General features: G+C 40.4%; 1 protein-coding gene across 1 annotated transcript in view; it reads left to right on the top strand.

Annotated features, from left to right (window-relative positions):
- pcdh1a (protocadherin 1a) overlaps nucleotides 1–22,390 on the top strand; it is a 108,371-nt gene that overhangs the window by 70,239 nt on the left and 15,742 nt on the right. Inside the window, exon 4 of the mRNA XM_085420151.1 lies at nucleotides 8,341–8,560. Coding sequence (XP_085276277.1) covers nucleotides 8,341–8,560 — 220 coding nt within the window. The remainder of the gene's footprint in view (nucleotides 1–8,340; nucleotides 8,561–22,390) is intronic.

Below are 22,390 nucleotides of genomic sequence, written 5' to 3'. Positions count from 1 at the left end.
AAAAAAGAAAGAAAGAAAAGAAACTACTAGAGAATAGGCAGCAGCACAGACAGTGAAGAATGCAAATCCAGTCTTGCCTATCAAGACCATTACGGTCTATGTGATTGTTTTTTAATGCATTCACTGAGCTTTCTTCCCCCCCTCTCCACTTACAGTATGCGAACAAAAGGACTTCTGGTCTTTAACCACTCCTCACCCCCACCCATACCCTGTCTGATCACTTCATCCTCCACCCAAACCCATGCTGACTCCTCTGCACTCTCCCTCCCCCCCCTCCCTGCCTCATGCTTATGTTCTTCCCTCCCCCTCTCTAGCGTGTCCCCTAGTTTTCTGGTAGCTGTGTCTCTTTGATAATCCAAGACTCTTTGAAGACTCCAATTCCACGCTGCTTGCCTCGGAGCTATTGCACCTACAAAAACAACTGTGTGTGTGTGGGTGTGTGTGAGTGTGTGTGTGAAGAGAGACAGAAAGAGAGAGGAAGAGAGCAAGAAAGAGCAGTAGATGGGATGAGAATGGAGGACATAATGGAGGAATAGAAAATAAAAACAGTTCCATATGCATTTGCTTTGCAACTGCTTCTGTCTTTATGGTTTTATGCTTGCTGCATACACTGAGAGGTGCACTTCTTCATTGTCATATTTGTTGGTGCAGCTCATTTTTTCTGTGCCTTCAGAGGCAGCAGCTCATTGATTCCTGCATACACGCCCAAAATGCCAGAGCCAGGATGTACTCACAAACACGGTAACAAAATGAAAATTCTTGGTCCCGCACCAGGAGAGCTCTCCCGGGCTATCAATGATGCACGTTCTGTAGCTAATGGTACACTTAGAATCAGGCGCGCATATACGGCAGGCTTACTGTGAACCACCCCGAACACCACTTCACCAAAATTAGAAGTTTGTCCTGTTGGATCGCAACAGAAAATGACTTTTTCTGCTTCTGTCAGATGCTGCTGAGAGGTAATTAGAGAAAATTAGTTGGCTTTACTTAAAATGCCACAGTGATCAAAATAAATCATTACTAAAACATTTCTCTTCTATCCACTTCCCCCTCCACTTTGTATTACTGTCTTCTCCTCTTACCTTCCGCTAAGTGTGGCTGCTCTCTCTGACTCGTCTCCATTTCTTCATTGTTTCAGTCTCAGTCTTTAGTGCTTCTTTTTCCATCTTAGTCTCCAACCCTCCCTTTTTGTCTCTGTCATTCTGCCTCTCTTTGGCAGAGGAGCTTGCCATTGGGATTTAGAAGAAATTGAATTGAATTATGAAGGAATTTCTCCGCAGTACGATTGGCATCATTTCCTCCACACAATAGAACATCATTCTCATATCTCTCAGTGTGAGGGAATGAAAATAGGCCGTGCACCATTCTTTCTCTCATCCTTTTAAATTGAATTTTTCATATCACAGGGGCACTGAGACATCAGCCGTTTCCTTTAACATGGGCAGAAAACCCATTTCATAATATCAGAGAGACACATAACTGTGATTCAATAGGAAAAGTCTGGCTGCCAGCACCAGTACACACACGATATACCTCAACTCAGGATTGATAAACAGAGCCACATACTGTAGGTTTACTGCAGCTTGAAAAGTTGAGAGTATTCTAGTGGAGTATAGTATTGCTGTTTGGCCTCACAGCCGGTTAAAAGCATGCCACAGTAAGGCAAGGCAAGGCAAGTTTATTTATATAGCACAATTCAACAACAAGGTGATTCAAAGTGCTTTACAGAGACATTAAAAAACAAAAACAATAAAAAGCATGATTTAAAATTGATTAAAAAAACAGTAGATAAAATCAGAACACTAGATAAAATCAGTAGTTAAAATATAAGTTTTGAAATTTAAGCTTAAAAGTGTGGATTTGGTGCTTTATTCAAATGCAGCTGAGAACAGTAAACTAAAGAATGTCCTTGTTTTTTTTCTCCGTCTCTCTTTTTGTGAAACATAGTCCACATTCTTTACCTTCTGAAGTCTCCTATTAAACCAGTTTACTTTTATTACAAGTGCTCCTTCTTGTTCCCTAATTATCTTTCCAAAAGCTATATTTTCCACTTTCAAATTGCACCCGAGATGCTATTAACCAGTAGTGATTGTGTTTAGTTCATTATTATCCCCATTCATGTGTCTTGTTCAAAGTTATGAAACTTGGGCTCTTGTTGTGCTCTGCTTCTCCAAGTGAAATTCTGAATATTCAGCATGTTTTTCTGGCCACAGTGACTCAGCTTGAACAATACCACTGTGTAATAAAAAATTTAAATGAAAACATTTGGCATCAAACTAACTGTGACAAATACAGTGTTAGCCATTGGACTTGGAAGCAATGAAGAGATTGAACTTTTTTGTTTTTTTTAGCATTGTTGCAATGTGGCAGTGAATTGTAGTGGCAAATTTTGATTCTTTTTCTTGCATTTGGCATATCTATTTTCATTGTTCTACACTGATTTAGTACAAGTTGCTGTCATCACTGGGATTAAATGAAAACTTGAGTGATTGTGTTTATCATAAATTCATTTTAAAAAAGACAATAAGGGACTATGAGCCAGACAGGTTTTAGCAAGCTTACAGAGTAGTATAAATAGAGGTAGTAGTCAGATGCAGAATTTTGAAACCACTTTGGTTTCAAATTCAGACTTTGATGTGGCTTATATTAAATGCTAGTCTCAGGCTAAATCTTAAATCTATATTTGGTAGGTTAGGTTAAATGGTGGTTCTAAACTGGCCGTAGGTGTGAATATAGAGTGAATGTTTGCCTGTCACTGAGCCCTGAGACAGACTAGCGATCTGTTCACGGTAAGACTCACTGTGACCCTGAACTGGATAGGTAGAAGAAAATGGATTAATTCCATATTGTATATAGGGCTGTGTGTTATGACCAAAATCTCATATCCCAGTATAAGTCATCCCATATCCCAATAACAATACATCATGACATAGTGCATACACAAGTTTATAAAATGTGTAAAATAGTGTATTTTTTGTAAAATTTTAAATGACATGCTCAAAAAAGAATCATACATGTTCATATGTGATTATTTTTATCTTTTTATTTAGAATGTCAGCTCAAATCATTAATTTAAAATGTTAAAATATTAATTCATAATAAACAAAACAGTTTAAAAAAATGATTACAAGCCCAACATAAATGATTTTTATATAAGCACTTGACGGTTCTTTTGTGCTTGTCATTTGTAAAACTCTGTCCATACTCTCTGTCTAATAGTTCTTGTGTAGGTGGTAGAAGAGGTTCGTGGTGTTTGAGCCTGTTGTCATGACTGGCAGAATACAGTTTTCTGGTTTGTATCAGATTTTCACAGTCAAACCACATCCATGCTACAGAGGTAGAACTTCATTTAGGAACGAGCTCCTCGATTTGCCTTGTCTTGTCCGTTTCCTGTTCCATCTCACCCTCACCAACCATGCTGTTATTCGCGTGTCCATCTGCATCCATGAGGTACCGTGTAAAATTGACATGGCATTTAAATGCTGAAATATATTGTCGTAAACAGTCGTGAGTGCATAATTTGGTCATCCAGTGTATATAGTCCTAACTGTATAAGTTTTGAAGCACATACAATTCAGTCAACAGCTTGATCGCCATATGTTTACTCATAGATGAATGAAAAGACAAATACAAACTTTGGAGGAGATGGGCATTCAAAAATTCAATGTACCTCACCTAAGATTCTTCCAGGAGTTTGCCTAAAAAGTGTCTGAGAGCATGAAGAATTTGCACATCTGCATAAGCACTAGCAGTGATGACCAGGGAAGCCTGGCTGAATGACAGGGCACCTGACAACATGGTGTTGGGTAGCCCTAGGACATCTACAGTAAACTGAGACCTCCAGCACAAGAGCACAGCAGTATTGGGGTCTGTGGTCCCACCAGGGAACAGTAGTGCAAATCAGCAGTAATATTAGAGATGATCTAAAATGCTATCCTTTTTGATAAAGCACAGCTGTACACCACCACAATGTCTTTCTACTCTTCCATTCAAGCTGCAGGCACCTACATTATTATTATTTTATTTCAAAACCAATCCTTGGGACAAACTGTCCACGCTATTCCAATATAACCATTGACGATAACCCATTTGCGTCAGTTGCTATGGAAACGGCATAGGCGTAAATACATTCACAAACTGGTAGTGCCTTTTCCCAATGCAGACACAAAACAGCAGGCCACAAGCTGGGTGAATAATGGAGATGTATTCTCTCACTCTTCACACTGTAGCAATATCTAGTCACAGTGCACAAGTCTTCGATCACGCCAGAAAACCTTAGTGACAGTCCGCACCGAGCTAGCAGTTCTCTGGGTGTGACGTCACTGCTGTCTGTCAAATACAAAGTGATGTAAAGGATCATTTGAAAGCCAGTTTTTAAATCAGATAGCAACCCGCTCGGGAATTTGGATTAAATCTGATTTGAAAAATGAAATATTTGTTCTGATATCTCAGTCTGCCAAAAATTTAATATGGGCTGCCAGTTTAAACATAACCTAAAATGCACTCTTGAGTTCAGACCAGCAGGCTTCTCTTCCCTTAACCTCACACTCAAGATTTAACTCACATAAATCATCACTTGTGATTATCTGCGCCAGACTATTTCACTCCTTATCAGTTCGAACGTAACCAGTTCTTGTTTCAGGCAAGACATCACATAATGTTGTGTTATTCTGTTGATTTGATATTTTGATGTATTTAGATGAAAGTCTGGTCCTTGCAATTCAACTTAATAGATTTGTCCCCACTGTGTTATATGTTTGCTTCTACAAACCAATGAAAGGGTGAGATAAAGAGAAGGTGCAGTCCTCATTAATTTTTTTAATTAGTTGAATAGATAGTAAATTAAAATAAGTAGTTCCAGCTTGCATAACAACTTCAGATGCAAGCACATAAAAAGTCTTTCGAAAATAGCCTTTTTTTTCCTTTTCTGTGACAATCCTTATTTATTTGCCACTTTGTCACACATTTTTTCAAAATATTTAGATGGTAAAAGTTCAAATCACATGACCATTCTAGCATTCATTCAGTTCAATTCAGTTTTATTTATATAGCTTCAGATCACAAGAGCAATCACCTCAAGGCACTTTATATCGTAAGGTAAAGATCCTACAATATCACAGAAAAAGCCCCAATAATCAGATGGAAGGAAAAACTCCATATTTTGTCAAGGGACTCACCGTTATTCACAGTCACAGTCAGTTTACCTGTGGACAATTCCCTGGCTTTTATTTTGAAAGTTCATTTGCTGCTAATGAGACAGCTCATGTCTGTTTTGTGGTTTCCTGCCATTTAGCTCACTGTTGCTCATATTTAGTAGCAACTCCATGCAGAGAAGAACAAGGAGTGCAGTCTTCAGCTATAGTCCAAGGCCTTACAGTCAGGTCATATATGCACTGAAAAGGCTATTAATCTGTTATGTGTTTATCACAAAGCACTTGGTTATTATGGTATTTGCAAAGGAGCACTGTATGAATGTATAATTAAATAGCCTATTTAAGAAAGCACACAGCAGCCTGCTCTCACAAGAGTGGAACATGGTCATGTCAGCAAACTGTAAAGAAATTAAGAAATAACATCATCATCTTACTAGTAATCAGCATGTACGTTCAGCTAAAACTCATTCAGTTATAACCATGTTTAGCTCGAAATTGTTCTGTGACAGCCTGACTAAGAATGCCGGGGGGAGGGGGGGGGGGGGCAGTTAAGCAGTGGACAATTGCTGTTTATGTAAAAATGTATCTTGGTCCTCTTATAAAGACAGAATCATGCAATATCTTTCCATCTGCTTTGGGACTACATTATTATGAACAAGGCCATTTTAGCAAAATCTAAATAGGGTTATGAATTCTAGATGTCATCATAAATGTCCCGTCCCTCATTCTCAGCCCTGTAGCTTCTTACTCCTACAACAATGCCCAAACAATCGTACTCTCCCGCCTCCAGTCTCCCAGAATCTAATCCTTCTGCTTGTCCCCTCTAGCCAAAGCGCCGCCCGTGTCTGCCTGACCAACTCCCCACTCCTGCTCAGCCTCCCCTTCCATCCTTCCGTCTTGCCGCATCCCTGCAGCCCCCAAGGCCTGGCAAAGGATTTTTGTTCTGACTAAAAGGGGAATCTATTTCCCATCTCTGCAGTCTTTGCTGGTTATCATACTCAGGAAACATGCTGACTCTCTGGAGTGATGCCTTGAGGAGACGTGTAAGCAAGAATCCATATTTGAACAACTAAACGCCCCCTCACTTTAAACATATAAGGAGCCGAAGAGATGACCAATCGGATTTTAAGAATGCACCACTGGAATATATAGTTTGTCTAGTCATGTTTGTAAAATACCATAGAAGTGAAAATCCTTAGCAGCCAGGGTGATGGAGGAGTCTCTATTTTGAATTTGTGTGTGTTTGTCATGTGTGGGATCTTTCCACGATTCATACTAGTAATATTTTCAGAACTGAATTAGATCAGCTGAAGTTTGAGTGGTATAATAAACAGCGTGTTCTTGCTTTGTATGTTTAATTTCAAATGAAGCTTAAAAATATTTTATGTGTCTATGTACAATCAAAGAGCACATTTAATAGAACCCAAACACCCCCTAACTCCACCCCCACCCTCCCAGCACCTTTTCTTCATTTGTTTACACTATATCTGAAACAAAAAAGACATAGAAGTCTTTTTTATGTTTCTTATGTATATAATAATATACATAAATCTATAGAATCCAAGATGAGACTATAATTTATTGATGTAGTGTTGTTGTAGCTTTCTTGAGAGGGAAAAAGAGAAAAAATAACTACGAGGCACCAGCGAACTCACATAGTCATTATTCAGATAAAAGTCGAGATGCATCAGTGCACTGAGAAAAAACAGTATGATGGGTTGGGATGATGGAGAGATGAACAGGTTTCTGGAAACATTTTGGAGCCCGCTAACATGCTGTTGATAGCACTTACCTAAGCCCTAAAAGCATTTCTCAATATCTGGTGTGTGTATGTACTAAAAGCTGATGGTTCGAATGATTTCTAGCATGGATTTGTTTGCCAGAAAAGTGGTTGAACGGTAGAAAGCGCAGACCCGTGGTATTGATCGGGGCTGAGTCGTGCAGCACTGGCAGGCCTGTTCTGCTGTATCAGTGCTTTCCTGACTTTTACGAGAGGTGCTCATGTGTGGGGGTGGGGGACGATTGCATGTGCACTGCAAGGAGTCATCTTTCTGTTGTGGATCGGCGGGTAGGTAGCCATTAGTAAACTGATCTTTGGAAGAGGAAATTTAATGGTCTCCTAACTCTATTTACAAGCCATTCAATTTGATAAAGGGTGTGATCTCAAATGATTTATCATTTGTTGCTCTGCTCCTCTTCAAGCTATCAGTATTTTCATTCATTCATTTACTTTTTACAATCTTTCATCAAATCTTATCAGCATAAACCACTGAAAGCAAATTTAATGAAATATTCTAATGCTGGCAAATTGATGTGTGTCACAAACTTTATTTGCAGTGCCCTTTTTGTTGTTAGCCTTATTTAGATCTTCTTTGGATTCCTTTTTAGTTAGATTGTGGAAATATTGTCTAGCTTTCCACTCAGTTAAACATCAAAAGCTGGGGAAAGAGAAATATTAAAATATGGAGATAGAAAGTAGCTCACTGGGGCTACTGATTAGTGTACCAATCATTGTCATCAGAATTCATTTGGCAGTGGCAGATTTAGAAAATGAAACTTTTGTCTGACTAATAATGACAGTGACAGCAATAATCGTACATATCGCGGTTACAATTTCTATGACACCATGAGACGTTTGTTTAAAATGTTTACTTTCATGTCCATGGATATCAAGGAAAATCAAACTTTGACAGTTTGCACTACAAGGATGCAAAAACGAAAGAGAATTGGCACTTATTTGTTGCAAACTAATTTCAATCACTTTCCATAAACAGTCAGAATATTTAAATGCATGCCCCCCATTCACACTTTGATGCCTCTATTAATCTACTGTAGAATATATTGGAATGTTGTGGTAGTTAATTCATTTCTGTTCCTTGTTATTGAAGTCCATCTTCACTCCTTTCATATAATTCTGACCTATTCAATCTTCAGAATAATAATAGACCAAAAAACGATTTAATATTTAAAGGTCTTTAATATTTAATACTATTTTCTGACTTTTTATTAGTGAACTTTATATGGCCAGCACAATCTACAGAATAATTCTAAATGGATGTGTTTTGAGCTGTGAATGTAACTGTGCAGACCAAAAAGGAAACAAAAAGAAAAAAACGGGTTATAGGGGGTTAAAAAAAAAAGTGTCTTTATACTGAACAAATTCATTTGTTTTCTCTCTGTGTTTTAGCATCCCCATCGGCGAGTGACCTTTTCCACCACCAACCCTGTGCAGGACCTGCAGGATGCCTCTCAGCACAGCTACTATGACAGCGGCCTGGAGGAATCTGAGACTCCAAGCAGCAAGTCATCGTCTGGTCCTCGCATTGGACCCCTGACCCTGCCTGAGGACCACTATGAGAGAACCACTCCAGATGGCAGTATTGGAGAGACTGAACACCCAGAAAATGGTACACTGACAAGCCTCTTTATTCTGGCATATTCTTTATGAATATGCATTTGAATGTTGATGGCTCTAACGGGCTTTGGTTGAGACATGCATTATGTAGAAGGTTTGTTTGTGCTCCCTGGCCATTTCAGCCCAAAAATGTTGTGGCACGCTTGACGTTGACTTGCTGTGGTTGTTGATGACTGTGTGGAAATGTTATTGGTTTTTGAGCAGATCTGTGCTGCGTGGGTGCGTGTGTATGTGTGTGTGGGGAGTGTACCAAGGCTGGAGTAAGCAGTGTCTCCATCCCCCTCATCAGCAGGTCCTCTGTCAGACATCCTTAATGACCCTCTCTCACAAGTGTGCTAATTAAAAAGCCCAACTAATGAAGCATTTGCCCTCTAAATAAATCTGAACCTTGACATCTGTGCAGACTACACTATGTTTACTCATAGCAGTTCCTTGCTCCTAGTCGGACACGAGTTACACAGCAGCTAAGGCGTGCAGGTGCCATAATTTCTTGGTTTAATAATCAATCCACCAGCAGAACACTGACGGCCTCACTATTACGTTTATATTGCAAAGAACACCCCCCAAAACAAACAAACAAACAAACAAACAAACAAACAAACAAACAAACAAAAAGACTTATAGCTAAGGCCATAGCTGCAAATCTGTGAGCAGTGCATCAAAATAACAATTTTGCTGCCTTACGCTGCCAAACACAATCCATTACATGTCTATGATAAGTGATACATATGGTGCATTTCCAATTATTGTAGCATTTTGTGTTGCAGTGCTGCCCGGTCTTACACTTGTAAATTCTGATATTTCACTTCTGACCTACAACACCTCGCCCTCCTGCTTGCATTTCTAGAATGTTAACTTTCTTCATTAATGTGGTCTTATCTCAAAAGCAGTGAGGGCTCAGCTCTGTTAGCATATAGATTTTAAAGGTAGACCTTTGACTGCCCCATAAAAGACAAATGCATCATTGAGGACTTGATGAATTGCTGATCAACACTGACAGTTAAGGTGTCACACTGTGGGTGAAACAGACCCAGATGCATCTTTTGTCAGTGCAAGTATACATCACGGTTGGAAAAAGATTAAGTGATGAGAGGGGGGAAAAAAAGGAAGACTATTTCAGTCTCAAGCATTCCCAAGTTACAAAACATTGCAGGATCAAAGGCTAAAATGTGTCACTGTCACCTGAAAGCAGCAGATGATAAAGTTCCATTTTTAGTAAAGCGTCTTGCATTGTGATGCATTGCCTCTTCTTGTGCTGGGTCACATTAGTTAGTTTATTCATCTCTGCTGCAAATGTTGGTGTCAATTAGTGACATTGGAATTCAAGACTGGAGTAGTGGTTGTGCAAAAAAGGACAAGTCTCCCAAATGTTGCACTTCCTTCTGCCTCTACACAGGTCTAAGTTTACTAAACATCAGATTAAGTCAGCCCATATACAGTCTCGCTCTTGCGGGTTCAGGAGCCAGCAGTCAACTAACACATTTCTATCTTGCCCACATAATTATGTTATGGGATATGTATGATTTCTTTTTTAGATTGTTGTGGCTTTGTTGCATTTTTGCCATCTGGAAAACACATGTTTTTGTGATGTTGCCTTTGTTCTCAGCAGCAAGGGAGCAAGATGGCAAGTGAAGACAGAGCAGTTAAAGAATGGAAAGGTGGCACAGGATGGGGACAACGTTAGATTGTGACAGGGTGTAGGGAATCTCTGACAAGGATGCAAAGCCCACAGGATGAACACATAGGACAGGGAGATGCGAAGATGAACTGCTAACCAAGGAAAGACCTAATTAAAATGTGATTTCCACTCCAGGGAGATAACAGGGAGCCTACATAAAATGAAAGATTAGACAGAAAAATCAAATGAGACAGAGGAATTCCTCCCAAGCTTCACCTGAATAGTGACATGAAGTCTTTTTTAAGCATTTTGAGTGACAGGCTGTACTGGTACAGAGCTTTATTCATTGCAGTAAAGATGACTGACAGGCAAAAAATGGGGAGGTGAGGACGATGTGTCACTCCATTTAAGTTGGATAAAACGCAATATATGAACCCCAGACTGTTTGCATCACCGGGCTTGGAAAATATCGACATGGATGTGTGTTTTGTTATACAAGTTGAACTCTGACACTGGCGAATCTACATTTTTACAAACTTTGTAGTTCAGTAGTCCATTTCAGTTTGGGAATTCAGTGAAATTCTGATTGTAGTCAGGTTTTTCATTCCTATAATAAACTGGAAATACAGAATCACTTTTATTACTAATAAAATTACACATAGAAAAATTACTATTATGCTTGTCGCTATTAATTTTAACACTGCTATTAAAGCTGTAAATAATTTATGAGGTAAGTATATTAGCTTTTCGGTTTATCTATAATTAGTGGTACTTTTTTATTGATTGATTGATTGATTGATTGATTAAATGCTTGCGAGTTAACCAAGACTTGTTGCTTTTAGGCTGATTTTTTAATTCCCTTATCACTAAAACATAATTTAATATGGTGCTGACACATGCATCATAATGTTGTGGATAAGTAAAATGCCCAAGATTTTCACACCCTTCTATTGTGTTGGCACCCAACTAATGATCTCTAAACCAATCCTGCTAGTTTCTATGTATATTCCCATGCTGCAGTCCCAAATTTGTTCCCTAAAATAAATCATTTACCTTTGACTGACAATTTCCATCATCTTAAACAGAATTTTAACACATTCCCTCTGACAGAAGCACAATATCATCTGCATATGGCAAAATGGCAAGAATTAAATTGTCAAATGTGTACTTACAGTTTCTTACTTTCAAGAGCCTAATCTGGTTAACAGCAATGGGAGTAGTGCTGGGTGATATGAAGATATATATCGTGTGGGCGATAGAAAAGTGTCTATCGTGCCATTTGTCTTCTATTGTTTCGAACCTAATTTTATAAATGATTACATAAAAAATATCATTAAATAGCTTGTGGCAAATATATTAGTGTTGTATTCTCACTATACATACTCTTAACTTTAGCAAGAGAAAATAAATTATGAAAAATGATATTTTTCGGAAAGAAACTCCATCTTGTGGTTTTGCGACATGATGCTGCTTTATGTGCACCCGGATTTGCGACATGCTTTACGGTAACTCAAAACCATGGATGTGCGACAGTTTGCATTTTCATGCCCGGACATGCAACAGGCAGAGACAGCTACACAGGCAGCCCAAGAAAAAGCACTTTTACCGAAAAGAGGGGGTACGTCTATGATTTGGTTACATTTTGGGTTCAACAGCACCAACATGGAGCAGAAGACGCCCATTTGCAAGCTATGCTATAAAACTATTCCTGCACTCAATGGCAACACAACAAATCTATCACCTATAGAAGGTCCACAAAAAAGAACACTCAAGAATCTATTAATCTAGTGCTGGGCCAAAGTAGAGAAGGATGTTTGCAGTGTCGTGCATTATGCCTTGATGATTGACCTATGGACAAGCAGAGATATGCAGCCCTACATGAGCGTAACCATCCATTTCATTAACAAAGACTGGACCCTCCCCGCTCGCTGTTTACAGACCGCGTACTTTCCAGATGACCGCAGGTCAGGTGGTATATCGTGATATATATCGTCATCGTGATATAAATAACTATAATAATAATAATAAAACTTTATTTATAAAGCACACTTAAAAGCAAGGGTATGCCAAGGTGCTTAACAAGTAACATCGAAAATAAAAGGAAGATAATATGAAAAGGACCAAAGCAGATCCCATAATTCATATCGTGATAAATATTCTTTCCATATCGCCCAGCACTAAATGGGAGTACTGAGTAATCAGTTTGTACATGGGGAACATAACAGCTGCATAGCCATGTAATACTTAAGAAGAAAAAAAATCTAAAAGAGGTGTCTGTGTAAATACAATCAAAAGCCTTTTGAAAGTTAAAATGAACAAAAGAAAAAAAATTTCCCTGTCTGCTAAGATTCTTGCAGACTAAAGTAATATGACCTTGGTTTACTGGGCTGAGTAGCTCAAAGGAAAGTGTGTATGTAGTCTGTAACAGCTTCGCTCAAGTGGGCATAAACATATTCCGTTATGATTCTTGGCTTTGGTATTAAGAGTTCATTCAAAGTAGAGTAATAAAAAATTCCGCTATATGACATCTATGCTGTCTGATCTGCAGAAATTAATTTCTGGAGTTCCTCCCCCCCCATGCCTTAGCAGCTGCTCCCTCCTCCCACTTTTTCTTATTCTTGTCTCCCGGCTGTGTTAGAGTGCACTCCATTTCAGTTTACCCATGTGCATTTTCCACTCTTACGTTCACAGTGTAGCATGCACATTGCTCAACTGTTAATCTAATCAGAAATGAGCACATGCATCCAATGTCCATTGGATGCATGTGCTCATGTGGGGGGCATGGGTGGGTGCGCATGTGCACCTGAATACAGTACATGGATGTATTTGTTTGCAGTGGCGGGTGTTGCATCGTGCTCTAAATCTCTAAATCATTTTGATTACAGTGCTATTTTACTTTAATAGACTCTCATCATAATCACTGAGCTCTGTAATTCCATTTAAATTGATTGCTTCAGACAGCATGAAAACTGCTTATCTTGTATGTCTGGTTGCTGTCAAGATGCATGATTTGTCATCCACAGTGAAATCACAGATAGACTGACGACTGGTCTCTGTTTGTCCCATCTGTCCATCCACTCTATATCAGACATTACTGATTAGATTTTGATTAGTGGTAATGTCAGAGTGATTTACAGTATTTATTACTGATTGGCTCAAAAAGAAAATGCATCGTTTTGGGGATTTGATAAATAAACAGACATCAGTATCAAAAAACTCTGTTATACGAGATAGCATCAGGCATCTTTAATCATCTTTAATCCTGAGTTCACTTGATTTAATTTAAAGTGTTTTTTCTTCAGTTGCTTTCAATCACTTATACTATAAGGAGAAAAAACATGAATGACTGGAGTTTTTGTTCATTTTTGCCAACATTAGCTTAAGCAAAACAAATATATTGTGTTTCAGCTGGAGTCACATAATACAACCTATAAAAAAGGCTCACCTATCCCAGACCTCTGAGTAATAAGTCCCAGGACCTACGATAAGCCCTCCTCTCTTTTTGGGACACTGGTTTGACCATCAGTCCCACCTTGTTCACTCCAGCCTAGACAATAATCACTCTTCCAGGGATCAGTGGATGGGGATCTTGGCTGTGATATGAGGGCTAGCACAGACATAGGTAGATTGCAGACAGGTACTTACATGCGCACCCCCCCCCACACACACACACAAACCCAATTGACCACAGATGGAGGAATTTTGATGTGGCCGCTTGCCCAGCATGAGGTCTCCCCGTGTCTTCCTCTGTGCGGACTCACTGCCATATGGGTTATTGAGAAGGTTGAGATAAAATGGGAAAAATGGCATTTGCATGATAATAAGGTTCTTTAGAAATGCTGTCTGATTTTCCCTGCCTTAGATCTCACAGATAATGCATGAAGCGTCATATATTTGTTCCGTTTGAACTGTTGTCATGGGGCTTTCCTTTGCTTTCCTCTGCTTGCCATATCAGTATCACACAGGCAGCACTACTGTTTTTGCTAGTCTTCACTCAGGACATTGAAACACACACACACACACACACACACATATAAATGTTAGGGGTCGATATTGAACCGTTCGATACAGTACTTTCGGTTCGGTACGCATATGTATCAAACAATACAAAATTTTTAATTTATTTTATCAACTTTCCTTCTGACGATGCTGTCTGTGTTGAGCGCTCAGTGGATCAGCGCTCGACAGTGCAGCCTAAGTGGAGTAGTCGAACGCAGATTCACTGAGCACAGGGCAAGCTAGCGAGACAGAAGTTAAGCTCTCCTTGCAACATGGCAAATTGAACCTCCCCCACCCTAATTCAGATCTGGCGTTTGGAACTATTTTGGTTTTCATGTGAAGCATGATCCTGAAGGTAAGCGCATCATGGACAAAAGTAAAACAGTATGTCAGATGTGCCACGCAATGCTCAATTACATTGGTGGGAACTAGTGGTTAGCGCAGTTAGCTCGTTAACGTGTTGGCCGTCCAGTCCCACGCACGGGGTGATCCGCGGTAACTCGTTAACGGAGATTTGCCGTGTTGTGGCGTTAACGTCATTTCTCGGCTTGAGTGAACGCTGGCGCGTCTGGCTGCCGCTACTCACCGGTTCATTTTTCGATTATTTGGATTTATTTGGATTAATTGGATTATTTGGATTCAGATTTGAATGAACAGGGACATTCACACTCAGGACCAGATCGATCTCTGCCAGGGATTGAATTGCAACGCTTGTCCTCAACTTCTGTTATTTCAGCTGAATGTGTTCTCACGTCTTCTTCTCAGTGAGCAGCACTAGCTTAACTGTTTGAGCTATTTTAGCCTACCTGTTCGTTGCTCCGGCCGGCTCGACTCCTTTTCCTCCACACAATCGAAGATGCGGACCAAGATGTTCCTGAGCTGGTCGGCACTATTTTGGATTCTCCTGACGCTCGTCTACCATCCTACAGCTGGACTGTTCCGCTATATCCTGCGCCTTCGCGGGCAGCTATCGCTCCCGTCGCCGGCGGAGCTCCACTACCACCCGGGCATCACTTTCCAGCCTCGCCGGAGATACATCCATCGCGGGTCCCGCAGGATTTTCCATAACTCCAATGGAACTAAATCGTTCTGGTCTGCTACTCGCCGCCCTCGCAGGAACCCTGATCGGGCTGTCAACCATCGATCTCTAGCCCACCTGCCTAGGGCGCCCACCGCGATTAGCAAAAAAGAAGATACTCCACTCAACTTCGGTCTTCTAAACATTCATTCATTGACAAGTAAGGGACCTCTCATCCAAGACCTCCTATCTGACCGTAAGTTTGACTTTTTCTGCTTAACTGAAACCTGGCAACAACCTGATGACTTTTCTCAGCTAAACGAATCTGCTCCTCTGGGGTTTGTTTACTTTTCTAAACCCCGCTGCTCAGGTCGTGGGGGTGGTCTCGCGATCCTTTTTCGCCAGCACTTGAAAGTCCTGCCAGTTAATGTTGATACCTTTAGTTCTCTAGAGGTCCTTGCATGTGAGCTGACTGGACCCATTCCCACTATCATAGCTACTGTATACCGCCCCCCCAAACCTAACCCTGTCTTCCTCAGTGACTTTGCTAATCTACTAACCCATCTTTCATCTCTATCCCCAAATGTGATCTTGGTGGGAGATTTCAACATTCACATGGACAATAATGACCTTCTGCTCACCAGAGACTTTTCCTCCTGTCTCGAAGGCTCTGAATTTAAACAATTTATCGACTTTCCCACTCACTCTAAAGGACACACCCTGGACTTGGTCTGCTGTTCTGGTCTTACTCCCTCGAATCTTTCTGCTACTGAAATCCCCATAACTGACCACTTCCTCCTTTCATTTAACCTCACTCTCTGCTGCTCTTCTACCAAGCCAACCCGTCTCATCTCGTTCCGCAACATCAAGAACATTGATATGGACATTCTCACTACCAGTTTGGACAATGTTCAGATTCTGGACTTCTATTCTACTCCTGATGATTTGTTGTTATATTATAATAATTGTCTACGCACTGTCCTTGATTCTCTGGCTCCTGTAAAAACCAACTCCGTTTCCTTCGCTCGCTCTGCTCCCTGGTTTACCTCTGACCTCCGAGCTCTGAAGGCCAAAGCTCGGCAGCTAGAGCATAAATATAAGAAATCTGGTTTAACTGTTGATTCAGAAATCTATAAATACCACGTACTTCAGTATAAAGACTCCATTAACAAGGCCAAACAAAGCTTCTACTCTGGTATTATCAGTTCTTATGAGGGTAATGCAAGGACTCTGTTTTCAGTTTTCAACAAGCTAATTCAACCCCCCAACGCTTTACCACCGAACTTCTATTCCTCTGAAACATGCAACTCCTTGATGCTGTTCTGGACTACGAAAATCAATAACATCCACCAGCAACTCAGATCAAATGTTGTGTCTACGCCCTCTCCAGAACCTCTTCTCCTTTTTGAGCCGTTTTCCACTTTTCATCTTCTTGATTTATCTGATATTTCCTAGTTAATATGTAAATCAAAGCCTTTACTCCCACTCATTTCTGCTATCTTTCACTCTTCTCTCACCACCGGTATCGTTCCCTCCTTATTGAAGACTGCTCTAGTCACTCCTATACTGAAAAAACCTTCCTTAGATCCTAACAACTTTAACAACCTTCGTCCGATTTCCAATCTACCCTTCATTTCTAAGATACTCGAAAAAGTGGTTGCAGCTCAACTTCATTTACACCTGGTTAATAATAACATCTACGAGAGATTTCAATCTGGTTTTCGCTCATGTCACAGTACCGAAACTGCTCTACTTAAAGTCACTAACGATCTTCTAATCGGAGCGGACTCTGGTCTTCTCACCATTCTCGTCCTTTTAGATCTGAGCTCAGCCTTTGACACCATTTCTCACTCTGTCCTTCTAAGCAGACTTTCCTCTCTCGGCATCTCTGACACACCCCTCGTCTGGTTTCAATCATATCTCCTCGACCGCTCCCAGTTTATTCAACTAAGATCATTCCGCTCTCGTCTATTCCCCGTCACCTCTGGTGTACCCCAAGGCTCAGTTTTAGGCCCTCTTCTCTTTATAATATACATCCTCCCTCTAGGTACCATCTTCCGCAAATTTGATCTTCAGTTTCACTGTTTTGCTGATGACACCCAGTTATATCTCTCTTGCTAACCTGATTCCTCCCTCCCACCTTCTTCCCTTACAGAATGTCTATCCGAGTTAAAATCCTGGTTTACCTCTAATTTTCTAAAGCTCAATGTGTCACGGTCCTGGGTCTTATGACCCAGTGTTTTGAGTTTTAGTTCATTTTGATGTTTATAGTTTATGTTAAGCCCTTCAGGTTTTCTAAGTTCATTTGTTACCATGCCTAGGTGATTTTAGTTCTTATTAATTCCCCCTCGTGTTTCCAACCCATGTTAAGTCTCCCCTGCTCTTCATGTGTTTCATGTCTGTGTCTTACGTTGTCAAGTTCTGGTTGTCATGTCTGCGTTTCATTATGTTTCCTGTTTTATTTTGGAAGGAGTCGTGTGTTCTTGGTTCTTTGTATTTAGCTTCACTGCTCCTGTCATTAGGTTCATGTTAGTCAGCTGTTTCCTCATGTGTCTCCACTTCCCCTGATCACCTCATGTGTGTATTTAAGTCCTCTGTTTTTGCATGTCATTTGTCAGGTCGTCTGCTCATCCATACCCTCACTTCAGCATTCTATGTCAGTTCACCCCGTTTAAGGTTTTTCATGTTTAGCTTTAGTTCACCCAGTTTAGGCTATGGTTTAGTGTTCACCTGTGTCCTGCTGTTTGTACTCCCCTTTTGCTGGCCTCAATAAACGGCTTATTTTCTGTTAAAATCTACGCCACGTTCAGTTTATGGAGTTGCGTTTGGGTCCTTTTTGCCAACACCTACAGTCTGCCCTCGCCAGACTGTGACACAATGAGGATAAAACTGAGATCCTCCTTATTGGCACCAAATCCAACCTTTTGAAGGCAAGCCATTTCTCACTCACCATCGATAACTCCACAGTTTTCCCTTCTCCTCAGGTTAAGAGCCTTGGTGTCATCCTAGACAGTTCACTTTCCTATAAATCTCACATCAATAATCTCACCCGTTCTTCCTACTTCCATCTACGTAACATTAACAGATTGCTTCTCTTTCCACCCACTTTACGTCCATTCTTGTACATAGTCTTGTTACCTCCCGTATTGACTACTGCAATTCTCTTCTGCATGGTCTCCCCCAAAAATCCCTCCATAAGCTTCAACTGATTCAGAACTCTGCTGCTCGCATTATCACCAGAACCCCCTCCTACCAGCACATCACCCCTGTTCTTCAGGAACTTCACTGGCTCCCTGTGAAATTCTGGATAATTTTCAAACTTCTTCTGCTCACCTTCAAGGCCATTCATAACCTCGCTCCTTCTTACCTTTCTGACCTGTTAACCACCACTTGTTCTGCCCGTTCACTTCGTTCTTCTTCTTCTATCCAGCTTACTGTAGCTTCCTTCCGCCTCACCACCATGGGAAGCAGAGCTTTCAGCTGCTCTGCTCCCAGGCTGTGGAACTCTCTGCCCCCTGAAATAAGAAATATTGGTTCTCTCCCCCAGTTTAAATCCCAACTCAAAACTCATCTGTTCAAATCTGCATATTCACTGTGAATCCACTGTTTGTTAATTTTATCTTGTGCTTGTATTTTATTGTTCTTATTCTGCCATTGTTTTACTAAGTGTTTTATCCTATTGTAAAGTGTCCTTGGGTGACTTGAAAGGCGCTCATAAATAAAATTTATTATTATTATTATTTCAACGAGATTAACGCTGACAGCACTAGTGGGAACACAACGAATATGACTGCACATTTACTCCGACATCATCCTAGTGTAAAGACAAGTGGAAGCAGACAAAAACAACAAGCACGCATGCTACAAACTTTACCCGAGTCATTTAGACAGCCGTTAGCACATGATTCTCCTTATGGGGACCTGATATGTTTAATATGCTGCTGAGAATATAGCCCAGAAGAAGCGTATAGTATAGCTTTTATTTTGGAAAGAGCCATTTCTCTGTAATAAACTCTCTTTTCCAAAGATGAGTGATTTCTCGATCAGATAGATTTATTTATTTTTATTACTTTGTTGTTTCAGCAACATTAAATTTAAAAACTGTACTTTTGAGTTAAAATATATATTTAGAATTTTAATAAATGACAAGTTAAAAAGCATGAAAATAATTTTTGTATCGAAAAAATATCGAACCGTGACACCAAAGTATCGAACCGAACTGTGAATTTTGTGTATCATTGCACCCCTAAAAAAAAAAAAATATGTATATTTTAGGGGTGCAACGATACCGATACCAGTATCGGCCTCGATACCACATTTTCTAAAGTACTCGTACTCATTAAAAGTCCCCCGATACCGAGGACCGATACCACGGTCTGAGACCTGTCTATGTTTGAGCGGCATGTAAGGGGTTAATCACAGGCGCTGAGTGCCCGCCCCCACGCTTATTAGCACAGAGGAGCATAGCTGATGCTGTAGCAGTGGGACGGAAAATAGTTGGGCATTTTAAACATTCCGCCTTAGCCTACTCCCGCCTCGAGGACATTCAGGGACAGCTCAACCAGCCAATAAAGAGACTGCAGCAGGACGTACAGACGCGCTGGAACAGCACGTATTACATGCTCCACTCCATATGTGTCAAACTCTGGCCCGCGGGCCAAATTTGGCCCGCAGCCTAATTACATTTGGCCTGCGAAGCCATACCAAATTACTATTAGAGCTGGCCTACTGGTATTATACAGCTAATATATATATTGTTTAGTATTAAGCTTTGCTTGTTCCATATTCAGTTTTCCAGCAAAACTTATTTGAGTCCATAAGAAAAGATTCATTCTTATATGTGGAGGAAGATTTTTTTTTTCAATAAATATTAACGTTAGCCCGCGACTTTGTTCCAGTTTTGAATTTTGGCCCACTGTGTATTTGAGTTTGACACCCCTGCTCCAGTCCCTCATTGAGCAAAAGCGAGTGCACGAACTCCCTGACTATCTCACCGCTCACCAATGGGCTCTTATGGAGACGACTGTTGCCATCCTCGCCCCCTTTGAGGAACTAACTAAAAAAGTGTGCAGCTACGATGCACTAGCCTCTGATGTTATTTATTCTGTAATATGTTGCATGCAACATGCTTTTCATTTTAAATAAATGTTCTTAATTCCAAACTAGTCCCTTGTTTGTTTGTTTTTGTTAAATTATAGGACTAAAGCTGTTACCTGCAAATTTAAATCATGTTTTTATTAAGTACTCGGTATCGGCGAGTACTGAAATGCAAGTACTCGTACTCGTTTCCAAAAAAGTGGTATCGGTGCATCCCATATATCTCTATCTATCTATCTATCTATCTATCTATCTATCTATCTATCTATCTATGGAAATTATTATTTAGCAAATAAAGATGTACGGAAAAAAAACAAAAAACTGAAAGATGGAATAACTGAGCCTATTTGTCCATGAGTGCCTGCTTGGGCTCCTGCCTAGGTGCCAGTAAAGCATGCTGATGCAGGGGTGTGAGTTTCTTCCAACTGATGCCATTATACATTGTCAGTGTCTCTGCCTGTTTGTACTATTGAGTGGACTAGAGTATGCCAGGCTACAACAGCACTGTGGCCTATGCCAGCCACTGCTGGAACTGCCACCACCCAGAGAAGGGGCAGGTCATGGGACTGGCAAGTTTGTGGAGGCTTCTGCAGAAAAAAAGTCCTTACAAGCGGTCCCCTGAGGCATGTTGTCATGAGTAATACGCTTATAATCCTGAGCTCATTCTAGCACACGCATTACACTATGCTCACATCAGCTGCTGCTATTTTGTTACCCCCTGATTGTTTGTAGGTTTATTTCAGAGCAAATAGGTCACTGGAAGAGCCTAACTGGAGCAGAATTAAACTCAATAACCTGAATGTGGCTTTGACACCATGGACAATGGTAAACTATAACGCTTTTACAAATGACTTCATGGGACAATACAGCTGAATCCAAAATGGCACTGATGATGTGTCAACACGTCACAGTTTTGAATGTGTCTAGATTTTCCTTTGCCCAATTTGAAAATGTGCTCTCGCTTGTGTGATCACTAACAATGAGCCCCGTGCTCTCATCCCAAACTTTGGCCACACATATTAGACTATTTGTCAAATGACTGCAGACCTTTGAAAGGGGCTTTGTGACAGAAGGGACATGTTATTACATCTCAGACCATTAACTGTAGCAAAGTACAGAGTTGGCTTATTGTCTCTTCGAGTGAACTGACTTATTGTGTGCCAGAGATTGCAGCCACATGTGAAATAGATGGAACCCGAACAGAAGTCCCATTATCCCAATAAATCTAGCCCTTGCATTTGATTTCAGACTACCTTCTTTTACACATAAAAGTGATTTCTCTGCAGTTTCATCATTGTGACCAGCTGACTCAAAGGCTGTGGTAACATCCCTTATAATAGTATGTTTTTATCAGAACCTGGAATATATCTGGGCTTTAGTTCTTAATATTGTAATATTTGTCCAGTTTTATTGCTTGTTTTGCAAAAAAAAAAAAAAAAAGGAAAGCAAATAAATGTGAGAATTTGTGGAAGGTCTCTGTTTCATAGGGACAAGTCCATTGCCCTCTTCAATATGATTTACACAAGCCACTCAACTCTTATCCACATGTATATAACATGGCTGAAAACCCAGATAAGTGTTTAGAATTATGTGCTGAAAGGCGAGGACATGCATATAAGCGCACATTAGGCTCCATAAATAGTGCTTTTTACACCATGCTGCCACTGAAATTGTCCGGTTTTAGCACTAAGCTTGTAAAATGAATGAGTGAGCCAGTGTGCCTAAGCCACTATCCCTAAGCTTTAGATGTGCTCATGTATTACTCTAACAAAAGTGGATAACTCCCTATACTTAGGCAAAAATTGGAAAGCACACTGCCTGCTCTTGCCGTGCCAGTGAGTCTGGGCAACAGAGTGCTGAAGCAGCAGGTTTGGAGGTGGTGATGTGTGTGTAAATTTGTGCTTAAAACTACAAGTTTATAAACGCACATAAAGAAAGTTTTCTTAATTAGCTTGGCGTCGCTCGTGGCTTCTTTTCAGCTGAGTGTCCACCGGCAGAACCAGGGGATCTTGACTTGAAACTTCAGGGATCGTTATGGAGGCAGAAATAGAAAGTGGTGGTAGAGCGCTGTTGCTCTCACTGGGTCTTAC

Source organism: Rhamphochromis longiceps, linkage group LG10 (assembly GCF_057381845.1).
Source record: "Rhamphochromis longiceps isolate RC_006_pf linkage group LG10, R_longiceps_female_GT1.1, whole genome shotgun sequence".
In the NCBI taxonomy this organism is placed as follows: Eukaryota; Metazoa; Chordata; class Actinopteri; order Cichliformes; family Cichlidae; genus Rhamphochromis; species Rhamphochromis longiceps.
Note: the sequence above shows the minus strand (reverse complement) of the source record. Positions and strands in the feature narration are given on the sequence as shown.